This window comes from Atractosteus spatula, chromosome 1 (genome assembly GCF_055471065.1).
Source record: "Atractosteus spatula isolate fAtrSpa1 chromosome 1, fAtrSpa1.hap1, whole genome shotgun sequence".
NCBI classification, from domain to species: domain Eukaryota; kingdom Metazoa; phylum Chordata; class Actinopteri; order Semionotiformes; family Lepisosteidae; genus Atractosteus; species Atractosteus spatula.
The window spans coordinates 62,940,454-62,953,287 of NC_142706.1; the positions used below are offsets into that span (position 1 = coordinate 62,940,454).

Consider the following 12,834-nt stretch of genomic DNA (forward strand, 5'->3'; position numbering starts at 1 on the left):
CAACTATTTTAAGCACGGCTGAGTGTACATCAGTGGAGTGACTATTAAATAAGCATATCAAGAGTTTGTTTAAAAAAAGGCTCAAAACCATGGCCAGCCAGCTCCTTAGTGTCAGCTTTACAAAAGTAAGCTCGTTACCTCCGTATTCAGCAATGGCCTGTTAAAAAAACAAAAACAAAGTGACACTGGTACATGAAAACCCCTCAGTTGAATCAAAATCACCAATACTGACCTACATAACACAAATCATACATAATAAACCGAACCTGTACTGAATGTATTAACTATTCATCTACTAAAACATTATTTTTGTATCTGAATTTGTTCAATGAGAAGTTCATGACAATGTAAATTTAACAGACCTTCAAAACTTATATTAGTTATCTGCCAAATCTGGGTGGATTATATTAGTTCTTTATAATATCTGCCAAATCACAGTGGGCCATCTCTGAGACTATAGGGATGTTACAGGTTTTCTAGGTTTCTTTACAGCTGAAGAACTGGGAAAAGTGTTAATTTGGTTCAACTGAGCCAATAATATTTAGGCCTTTGAGAGTTGAGTTGGAATGTAGTCCTGCAAATGCACTGACCAACCAATAAATGTTGTACCCAACAGGTTCCACCATTTAGACCATGTGGCTGATCTTGAAATATCACAGGAGGAGCCACACTGGCATCCTCACTCCTCATGGATTCAGGTGAAATCAGAGGGAGCCATGTTTAGTGCTCTGGACTTGTTAGTGGAAGGATGTAGGTTCTCCCAGGCGAGAGAGTGCTGTGGTAACCTTAAACGAGATACTTCACCTGAATTGCTCCCGTAAAACACTCTGCTGCATAAATAAATTCAAATAAATTAGTAGTTAGTAAAAATCACCCACTCCAACTAGTGACCGTTCACTTCCACTGCAAACCAAAGACCACTGAGGAAAAGGACCGAGGGCAAGTCACCTCCCATTCTGTTTATTCTTTTATAAGCAGGATTTAGGAAACTTTCTAAAATTTGAACACTCTACAAAACCCTTCTGAGCAAAACATAGAATAAATTCAATATTAACAAAAGCACATGCACAGTTAAATGTCACAGCATGTATAGCTCTTTATTTGAATTTTGAAAACTTTTTTCCACTGCTTACAAATACACAGAATCAAATGTACAGGAATTTTAAAGTGGAAACAAAAAATCTGAGAAGAACACAAGGGCAATGCCGTAATACTATGCATTATGATAGCACTGATAGTATTTCACAGTGACATGCAGCAAGCCACTGTGGAATACTGCGTCAACAAGTCCACGACACAAGCTTGGTTAGAGATCCGACTTATTTCAGCAATGTTTTCGTTCTAAGCACTTGTGGGGAAAATTGAAATTTAACAAAGAAAAATAAAATGAAACACGAGACAAGACCTTGAATTCCCAAAAAGAGGTGAAAACGGAGAACAACAGAAGCCTAGAAAGATTTTACACTGTAAGGGACTGACAATAGGAGTCCCTGACAAGAGGGAGGCCATTGGTTACCAGAGGTATTTTTATTCAGTTTTGCTGCAACCTCCAGCTACAAAACCATTAATGTAATTCTACAGGTCAAGAGAGTCACACAGTTTTAAGGCATTACATTTGATTATATTCATAATAATGTTTGTCCTCATTACCCCAAAATGCTCAATGTTTTAAGAACACATGTATACATTTCTTAAATGTTTTAAATAAAATCAAGAAAAAAATCCTTATTCTATAAAATAACGTTTCTTTATCAAAACCACATCACTGTGGGATGAACAGCAACAGTGAACATTGCACAATGTCAAGTCGCGTATGCTACCAGACTCCAAAGGCCGTCAACCTGATTCACTGTTGCTTGATTTTCCCTATAAGCTAAGACATGCTGACCATCAATTTCAAAGGTTCAGAAATTCTGATGAGCAATAGTAAAAGCTAACAACGTTATTGAAACAGTTCTACCTTGAGAAGCTCATTGTACGAATTTGGCTCTGCAAAATCCTTTGCTTGCAATCCTAAAATTTAGAGCAGGTCCGGGCCTTGAAAGGCACTATATTTGGGCCTACACACCCCCACACAAAATAAAGAGTTGTATAATTTGAGCATGAAGCCTTCACACAGGGGGCAGACAGACTGCAAGCTGCTGTCAATATAAGGCTGAAGATATCATGCACAAAGTGGCACTAGGGGGAGCCCTCTAACCACTGTATGGAGTCTCCCCATACAAACCGTAATTTGTAATTTTCTTAATTTTTTTTACAAATATATATTTTCTCTACCATTTAGATTTTCAGTAACCTAAATGTAAAGTGCAAAATCCATAACATCTATATACAAACCTATCTGTTAACGAACATGTTTTGCCCACTTCTAATTTATCTATTCATCTACAAATCTGTTTTTACTTAGATGTACGTGCAGGTGAGCACAATAGGTTGTGTCTCATGGGAAAGTTGGTGAAGTGCTCAAACAGTTGTGAGGGACAGCATCACAGAAAGATGGAGTCTGTGCTCCTGGGAGATGTTGCTTAGGAATTACATACCCCATTGGATTTATATTGAGAGGAAAAAAATGCACCCCTGCTTAAAAATATTTTTCAAATTGTCTTTTAAAAGTACAAAATAAATTTTGCATTCAGCCCAAATGTCAGCTGTAGCATGGCCATTCGGTCAAAAGCCGGATTCCTCAGATCAGATCACCAGCTGTCTCTGCACTACCCTAAATGTGCTTTCTACAGTATGTCCAGAGATTTCCACTGGAGGTCACACAGACACCTTAAGATTTGCACTGAGGAGAAAGTGGAGCGAATTATGACACCTGAAGTATCATATAATTCAGACAGACATTCTGGTTAACCAGCACTGGCATCCCATTTTAACTCCCAAAGGCTATAAAACAGGAGTGCCAAGCTGTAGGAGTAGTGTTTTTCTTTTGCATTAAAAAATTGTCAAAGAGCTTTATAACCTTGTCTTTTTTTCTGTTAGAATTCCAAACAAAAAATGTCAGTGTTGCTTCTTTTTTTATTTCCAGCACTACCACGCAGCTGAATGTCACATGAGATTTACAACATCTAAAAAAACAAAAAAACTGTGCTTTCATCATTCACCCTGTAAGTGATTTATTTATAGATTCATTACTACTCTTAGACCTCTGAAGAACGAAGTCTGTTAAGAAGGAAAAGCATTATTGTTGATCAAATGAGCCCCAGTCTGATACACGACTAGGAGAAATTGTTTTGTTTACAACTAGTGAGCAAATAGGGGGTTCTAAGTGAGAAACCTGAATTTCATCCTGTGAAAAAGCCAGGTCTTTGCTGTTCTGCGCACATAGAGACTACCCCACTTGAATGTTCTAGCTAGAATCTTAGACAGAAAATTAAAAATTAAAACAGATTTAACTAGAACTATTAATAACTGGAATAAAGCAAGGCAGCAAGATGGCAGGGCACAATACTGATAGGGGAGAGACACAGATGGCCAGCAACTGTTGGGACAACAATGTCAGTATAGCAGGTTTAGCTTTCAGAGAAATGGACTAATGGGTCAGTCTCTTATTTTATCTACATGTTGCAGGTAGTGTCTTTAAGAACAATGTTCTAGGAATTACACAAGAATTGTTAGTTTTTAAAAAGGTTTAAAAAATAAAGTAAATTTAAAAGTGCAGCCAAAATCTTTTGCACATGGGTTTGTCTCCATAACCTCACATGCATATGAAATTCTGTATTGGGATGCTCTACTGTAGCAGTATTGGAATAATTTTAGACCAATGAGTAAACAGTTCACATTGTGTTTGCTGGTGACCATGAGCCACTGTACTGTAATGTACAGCAGAAAAAAAAACTGAATTTGGACATTTCCAAACTAAAAATGTAGAATTTGTAGAAAAAAACTGATGGACAAGAAGAGTGATCTTCACTTACTGTAGATGCATATCTTCCATCTGAATAAAAAAAATCTTTCCAGTGGTGTACTGCAGCTCCAAACTGGAGACTTCTACACGAAAAATTAAGTTAAGAATGGGCCCAATATCCCTAAGGTATCACAGTCTGCAATATTCACTTTGCAGGAGATGAGGTAATTACTTAATGTATCTGAAGTAATAAATAGAAACGTATGTGAGAGGTAGTTTGTTTTGGCTAAGGCATTCCACTTTGGGAACCACAATCACCTCGTATCTCTGGGAGGAGCGTCAATCCAATAAGAACTTGTAAATAAGGGAATAGATTGTGTTGGGCTGGACTCAGATCCTGCTGAAAATTTTTTGGTGTCTTCATGAGAACTGCATCATGATTGGTTTACAGTGTTCTCACATGGACTGTTCAACTTTTATTTTCAACTATTATTTTAAGGTATGCAAGGAATGAATGCAGCAACACAAATCGATATACCATTTCAGATGGTAATTTTCTACCCTGGAACAGCTAAAAAATCTACTATCCAAGCACTATCTTAAAAATATTTACAGGCAACAGGGCTGGCATCCCTTTGTCTGCCTAGGACAGTGAAAGAGAAAACCTTTTTGGCACTTGTGATACAGTATATAGCAAAGCTTTTAAAATAGTGAATATCTGAGAAGAAAGAAAAAGAGAAATGATTCTAAAATAACTATCAATGAAAAATGATTCTAAACTGTATCCTAAACTCCTTTTGCACAACAGTCTCTCAGACCCAAAAACACGTCTGCAAGTTTCCTGAGCAGAGCGGTAGTTCACATTCCCTCACAAAAAACCACACATGTGCACACTGACACTGCAGGTTGTCTGTTGTGAGAGTCCTGCAGGCATCGCTGAAGAACACCAGGCTGACACAATGTCACGCCAGCACAAAAACAGCAATTGACATTTGGCAATTTCCTCGCTAAACATGCATCCCGACAACTGCAACTGCAACTGGAAGAGTGCAGTATCTTGAAATCCCATCACCTTCATGGCTCCAGATTTCAATGTGCAGTCGAAATCTGAAGCCAATGTTAGTGCTGACCCTTGGCTTAGAGCACGAAAAAATATAGCCAAGAGAACAGCGGGAATGTCCATCAAAGTCATCATGTCAATGCTAATTCCGCAGGAGGCTGTGTCTAAGTTTGTTTCCTAATCTTGATGTCTTGCGACAGCAATGCAAGAAACCTTTAAAATCATTCTCGGGGTGACTGGGACTGGACTTAGGGACACTGTTAGAGATGCAAATACCAAACACTCGCTACGGACAAGTAATGGGCATATAAGTGATAACTTGTGTAAGCACATGTAATTATATAAAGAGCAGAGGGGTCAAGCATCAGCAATATCAAATGCAGCGATGCATACAGAAGACCCATAACACTGCCATGCAGGAAAAAAGTTAATTGAACTGGGTTTAAATAGTCAAGAAGGTAGTGCAGCACATTCCCACAGAGCAAAGTGATTAAAGAAATTCAGTACCCACTTGAATGCTTCACTAACTGCAGACCTATCCTTGAGTAATGTATTCCAAACAGCTTCCACTGTGTTTAAGGCAAACAGGGGCCTTCTTTTTGGCCCTCACTGTGTTTGACAGTGGATGATGTATGGTACAGCCACATCAGGACACACATTAAGAAGCAGCCTGATCACAAATCAGATACACATTCTGCTGCAGTGCAAGGTGCTTGAAAAGCACCAAGTTACAGCACCAGACTTAGCATGTGAACTTGCAAAATCCTGGTCCAAAACATAACTGTCTTCTAGTTTCCATCCCAGTTGAACTTCGGTTTTGCTTAACTGTAGTTTAAGTGCATTTACAGTATAAGCACCTACTGTAAATAGATGCTAGTTACAATTTACAAAAAAAATTTGACAGGGTTTTGCTCCCTGCTTCAAGAGCTTAAGAAAACCAAAGAAGTCTAATAAAGCCGAACAGTTAATTGTTTAATCTACAGTATTAATTGTTCAATTAAAAAAACTGAGCTCAGCTGGAATAAAAAGAAACCTTGGGTTTACGGATCTCAGAAGAACATTGATAAAATTATACAATCACTTAAAACTCTTATCTCTTCTAGCTCTGTTGTGCTTTCTGTACTGATCGGCAATACAAAATCAATGCATCAAAACCATGTACAGTATGAAAGGCTATACCCCATCCACCCCCGAATGACATCATTACATGAATTCACCACGTGCATGTGCAACATCTACTTTGATGAATGATGGCTGTTATGAAGATGTAGTCATGTGTCAAAATATCAGGAACACTCCAATAAATAACGCGCTAGGTTACTTCGAGCAGCAAGAACCGCCTAAACTGGGGATGACGCAGGGTTTTGAAATATCACCAATCTGATCCCATCTCAGTCTACTAGCAGGATTGCTTTGAGGTGAAACTGATGAGGGTAACAGTGTGTGGGACTGAACTGTATGTAGGGTTCACTAGCTTTCAATGCAAACAGAGAGCTAGGGATCATTCTGGCTAGGGATGGTGATGGACATTTTGTTGCTGCTATTCTTTTGGTTTTAGGTTCCTAATATTTTGTCCAGCAAGTACATACATATAAAAGATAAGAAATCAAAAAGTTATTGTAAACAAAAAAACAGAACTACTGAATTTAACTAAATGTTTGATAAGGTAAATAGTTGGAAAACTTGGCTATTCTTATCAAAGCCGATATTTCTAAAACACTTCTAGCAGGAGGTGGCACAGTGACACAGCAGTTCGCATTTCTGCCTCACAGTATCATGGTCCTTATTTTAGTTCCAACCTCCAGTAACCGGTGTGGTGAGCTTGCATTTCTTCTACAGAGTTCATGCACATTTTCCTCATGTGCTCTCGTTTCCTCCTTCAGCGAAAGACATGCCACATAGCTTTGGTTCGTTTCAACTGTCCGTTTCTACAGGACCTTGTGATGTCTGGTCCTATCAAGGTCAACAGCAGTCCTCAGTCCACTTGAACCCAGTACTTCCAGGATAGGCTCCGGCTTTCCGACGTGTTCACCCGGATAAGTGGGGAATAGATAATTGGAATTGTAGCTGGTCATGTACCACTGCTGTTAGGCTTGCTGCAACATGCTTGCTTGACTGTTTCAGCTGTCTATGGCTTTCACTTACGAGCAGCATTGTCTTCTAATGTAAAAACACACATCCTGACCACATTTTAAGTCTCCCTCCCTGCAGCCCCCCCATTTCCAAGTTATATCACACAACAAAGGCGTCCCATACACAAAAATAAAGTACTAGGCAAAGCATAGTGTTATTAAAAAATAAACATTTGCATATTTTTTTAAACTTGTTTTAAATTATCTTTGCATTTACCTGTTGATTTTTAAATACACAGAATAGTATTTACAATTTTTGACCACCAGGGGGCAGTCATATACAAAGAACAATCAGACAATGATCTCTTCACCCCTTCAACAAGTAACTACTAAGTCTTTCAGCATTAAATGTATTACCCAGTATGGAGGTGTGGAATAGTGAAAACTTCACTGTGGTCACCTCAGCACTTAAGATAACATATATTCTGAACGTACTGACTATCATATAGACAGGGCAGTGTAATTTCTCAAAAGCAAAACAGCCTGAAATGGTTTAAGTTTTTAACTGATCTTGTGTGATTTGTGGCAGATAAAGATGGGAGACTGGGAACAAAGAACATTTTTCCTACAAAGAATGTTTTTTTTTTAAACTGATGCTGAGAAGGGTGATAATGGCACTTAAGGACAGGTGAGGGCTTCAAACATGGATCCGAGATATAAAAAAAACAAGACCTACAAATAGACACTTTCTGTATCCTGAACTTTACAGAAGTGGTTATTTCAGATATTTATAAACAAACATTAAAAACAGAAGGCAGCTTGCGTTTTAGGTGTATTTATAGAAAGCTATGTATATGTGTGTACAAAAACGACAGCATGTCTATGCACAAAGAAAGCAAGCATTTCACAATAGTATATACATGCTTATGAAAATGTGCACACATATACATACTGTATATACACACATCCTTGCAAACAATATGTGATAAATTAATTCATTTTGACATAAACCAATCTTTATTTTTAAATATATCTATGTAGAATATCTTCTAATTCCCTTTTGGACTCGAAACGAGAGGAGGTACCTCATCAGGACTCGGCAGCCATCTATCTAATCCTGCTCTGCACTGGCTAGGACACCTCGCTGCCAAACACCTCCAGCACCAGGGGCGTGAGCTGCGTGCTGTGCTCTGGCTGGAAGGACAGGCAGCGGTACTGCTTGGAATGCTCTTCATTCAGGCTACGCAGGTCTGCCAGCTTCTGGATCATCTTGGCATAGAGCAGCCGGCTACGGCGATGCACACGGATATAGGCCTGCAGGATCTCCGACAGCTTGTCCTGGAGGGCCTCGATCCGTGCGTGGTCCTGGATGCCTGGCCGGTCTGAAAAACACGCACACAGCGTCTTGGATCCAGTACCTGCAACACTGACGACAAACCCCCTTGCCCTGGGTCTTCCAGCATTTTTCCCCAAAGTGCCAAAGCAGGAAGTTTCAAAATTATCTCCACAGGCATGAGTGTAAGAAATTGAAAAGGGAAAAAAAGTTTGCATAGCCTCCTCTTGCTCCTAACCTTACTTATACTCTAGTTTGCCTTAGAGATGCTACTTCAGCCTCAGGTTTTTTGTAGCTGCTAACCTATATTATACCTCTATCCTTCAAAATGTCACAGCATATACTCCCAGGGTTTGGGACAGCCCTGAAACAAAGAGCACACAGCAATACCTGAACCATGTGGTGCAGTATGAGACACTGCTGAACTTACATGCCAAAAGCACAAAGCATAAGGGGCTTGTCACAGTCTGACCTATCTCGTGAGAGGACCCAATACTAGGTGTGACTTGAAAGGGCCCATAAGCTCAATTAAGGGGACACTAGAGTGCTCTAGTACCAACTCTCCTCTGGTCATTTTTGCTGTAGCTGAAGGTCAAACACATCTGGAAGGACACGCAAAAGTGCATCTATGCAAGCATCCACAACCACTCACACATAAAGGTGAACCAAGTTCGATCCCAGGGGAAGAAGCCACAACTACTGACAGATATACATGGATAGAGACAGACAGGAGAACTCAAACAAAGAGTATAAAGCCAATATCCACACCTACCACCAGCAACAGCCTGTAAACTCAACACCATTTATGTTAACCAAAATACAAAGAAAGTAAAAAGATAAACCTCTACTACAATACCGCTGGTTTAAAGCACATTCTGTCTTTCTGTGCACTTTGTTCTGCACGATGTTAAGCATTATGATTAAAATACTTTATGAAGTATTCTGACACACAATTAACAAAAATGGTCTTGGGGCTTAATATTAATGCTGCGAACGTGAATGCAAGTTCAGCTGAACACTTCAGAGGAGGCACACAGACAGACTCTTACCTGGGGATAGCAGACAGATGGCCATCAGCAGCACATGCTCCTCTTCATCTAGATTGAGTTTCTTGAGGTTCACCTGGAACTTCACCAGTGGCTCCAGGAGCTCCATTGTGTGTCCAGCTGGTGGACAGAGGGTAGCAAGATGGAAATAAATTGCCAATAAACTGAGGCAGCACACAATCAATGAACCCAAGAGGGTGAGTTAACAAAAGATGTTCTACTTATAGACTGTGATAAACTGAAGGCATAATAAACTCCAAATGGATTCACACCCTTCACATACATCAAGAGATTTTAACATGGAGTACACATGGAGGTGATAATGTACGAAAAGAAGTACTGAAAACATGAATAGCATAACTGCAAAAAATACATTTCTAAGCAATGATCAGATTTTATTTATACTCATTTCCTCAAGAGAGACTGTTAAAAATGCAATATGATATGCCTCTTCAAGGTTCTTCAACCCAAAGGAGGGCTTACAAAATCTTAACTTCTTTTAGCTTAATTTGTGTTGGAGTAAACTAAGAATGAGCACAGAAACAACTATTATAATACTGGCACAAACTAAGAAAGAAACTAAGAAAGAGCCACCCATTATAATGCTTATACAGTAATTGTGTGTAGCTGGTATGTAGAGCCTGGAACTGGGGAATCCCCAGTGTGGGCAGTCTTAAGACCAGTCTGCCCCTTACCCTTTGTGACATCATTGATGCAGTACTTGAAATCTGGGCTGCCACAGGTCCAGGACATGTCGTCCAAGTTGAAGGACTGGTTGGAGCGCAGCATGATGATCTCAATGGCACTGGACTTCAGTAAAGCTATCTGGTCATCCGCAGTCAGGTCTCTGAAAATTGTGCATAAAGGAAATCCAGTCACACCCTGATGTCCAATACTTCAACACACCTTGTCACCATCAGTGACAACCTAACAGCAGCAGCTTGGAAGAAGAGACAACAGAAAGGAAACGAAGAATGCCCCAGGGTTCATTTTTACAAATAAATATAGATCATGTACGAACAAAACAAGTTAAGCTAAGTTTAAGTAACACTTGCCATCTGGTTTTCCTTCTTTCTATGAAGCAGAGGTCACAAACTTTCCAAAAATAAAAGCACAGGAGGCATCCTGATTTCGACAGATGCATGGCAAATAATCTAGTTGCAGCCAATAGTTGAAATGCTTATCTGAGTCTTGCTGCATTTTTAACTAACTAAATACTGACGGTCTTAGGAAAAAAAACACACGTGGGTACCTCTAAGAGCATTAATATCTAATTCACATTACAGACATTAAATTAATTTTAATGTGCTTGAGAATGAAAATCCCCTTTTAACTTGATATTTCACCAGTAATGTTAGAAATCCCAGACTGATTTCAAAACAGATTCACATGTAATCAATTCACATTGCAAGAAATTACCACAATTTGAATGAGAAAAATTCAAGAGAAAACTTCACTTTTTATACAAGATTTTCAATACGAGGTTGTTTCAATTAATATAACTGTTTAATTCGGTGCAGTGCTGGACAAAACTACACGGACCTCCTGATCCACACTGTTTAAAAACATTCTCTTCCGAGTACATGGCACAATTCCAAGAGCCTGTCATGGTCCACAGTGTGAGAAGCACTGCTCCTTCTGGAGTATGCCTCTCCAGAGAATGTAGTAATGTACACAAAACAGGCCTTTACTGCAAACACCCCCCATGGCTGAACGTGAACAACATCACAATACATAGAGGCATGCCAGAAACGTTAAAGCTTTCAGGTTCAATTCAAGTGATGACAGAAGACTATGGTAAGACAACCAAGGAGGGAAACTTCTATTCCCTATCCTCATCATTTTTAGGACAATGGCATAGCTGAACAGGTCGTTATTTGTAACAAACCTACAATTTTGTAAGAACAGTCGCACTCTGCCATTTCGGAAAGAAAAAACAGATCATGGATCTAAAATTAAAATTCTTTTAATATAAATTACGTATGTGAACACATCTTTACATTTAAAACTAAATTAATTGCTAATTGCTTTCATAAAGCATAGTCAACACAAGAAAAAACATTTTGGAATTTAAAACATGCATCTAAAGACATCCCCAGCTAAATGCCGTTTATTGCAACCAGTGAGTATTGTTGGCATCTTTTATCATTTCATTGGTTATGTAATTTCCCGTTAATGTAAATTTTAGCTTGCACTTTTGGGTGAAAATTTCTTTTCCACAAATGCCCATTCCACCAACATCAGCTTGTCTGAAAATAATGATAAGGGGAAATGGGAAAGAAGTATACATAAGGAATAAGCATGAATGCAGAACTGACAGATACCACCTTTCCTTCTTTGGTAAATCACTGGTTGTAATCAGTACACATTAGGACAGGCAAGGTCTTCTGGCACGGTAGAAAGGGCCTGCAGCAGTTTACTGAGAAATGCTGCTTGACATAGAGGACAGGCTGTGGCCTGTAAAGAAAGCAGCTCAGTAGGTATAGTGATAATCTAGTTCAACATTGCTTAAAAAGTATGCTAGATAGCTCCGATATTTCCCTGATATTTCTCCCTTCCTTCCTGACCAACATGGTGAAATAATGAGAAGTGAGGCTCTCACCTTCTCCTTGTCTGTTTTGCAAAAAAAAATCAATTTAGACATCAAAGCAGTATTTTGGAACCACCCTCTGAAAACACCAACATTGGCGTGTGTACCTGAACCCAGGGATCATCTTGGCAAACCCAATGACCTTCTGGATGCTGTAGCTGACCAGATCGGCCAGGTGGGGCAGCATGGAGAGTCCGGTGGGGTCCTTCTGGGGTTCCGGGCTGTTTCCCTGATACATTGCCAGCAGGTTGCTGAAGTTCATCAGCTTCATGTCCACTGACTCTGTCGGCACAAGAAAAAAAAGTGTTTATAGGTTAGGTGACAACATTCAAACCACAGTATAATGAAAATCATGATGATTTGAAAACTGTTGATGACATCTGGTCACTTGGTAAACGTACAGCTCAGACAATGAGGAACATGTGGCCATGGAGAATAGCATTATCCACCAGAGGGCAAACACACCGCTGCTCTCCAACAAAGATTGAACAGCATCTTCCCAGGTTATATCATCAGCATATCTGCTAATGTACTGCAGCGCCTTCTAGGGTGCACAGTCATTGTCAACATGTTCTCCATAGTCTCATCTATACGTGCAAAAAGCAACCAAAGTTATTTGCACCCAGTATGCACATAATGAACTGGGTGAACCATGTCCCTCTTTAACAGTATTTGTGATCATTAGGCCACTGCAGAATTATACACAAATATATTGATGCCCAGGCTGATTAAATGTACTGGGTTTACTTAAATTCTCAGCCTCCGCTCTACTCATCAATTCACATGACCCAACCCTCAATCAGTGTCACGGAAGCGCTATGTTTCTTTGGCTGGTGCCAGAAACGGTAAAGACATAGGCTAATTAATTAGCGGTGAGTGGGAGTCA

At 39.5% G+C, this 12,834-nt stretch overlaps 1 protein-coding gene across 6 annotated transcripts in view; it reads right to left on the reverse strand.

The window, feature by feature from the left end:
- Positions 1–1,076: 1,076 nt before the first annotated feature.
- Positions 1,077–12,834, reverse strand: part of LOC148841500 (vitamin D3 receptor A-like) — a 60,814-nt gene continuing 49,056 nt past the window's right edge. For all 6 annotated transcript variants that reach the window (XM_088916846.1, XM_088916839.1, XM_088916872.1 and 3 more), the window contains 4 exons: positions 12,056–12,230; positions 10,054–10,205; positions 9,362–9,478; positions 1,077–8,361 (listed from right to left, as the gene is read on the reverse strand). In XM_088916846.1, coding sequence (XP_088772972.1) covers positions 8,111–8,361; positions 9,362–9,478; positions 10,054–10,205; positions 12,056–12,230 — 695 coding nt within the window. In that variant the 3' untranslated portion in view covers positions 1,077–8,110. The remainder of the gene's footprint in view (positions 8,362–9,361; positions 9,479–10,053; positions 10,206–12,055; positions 12,231–12,834) is intronic.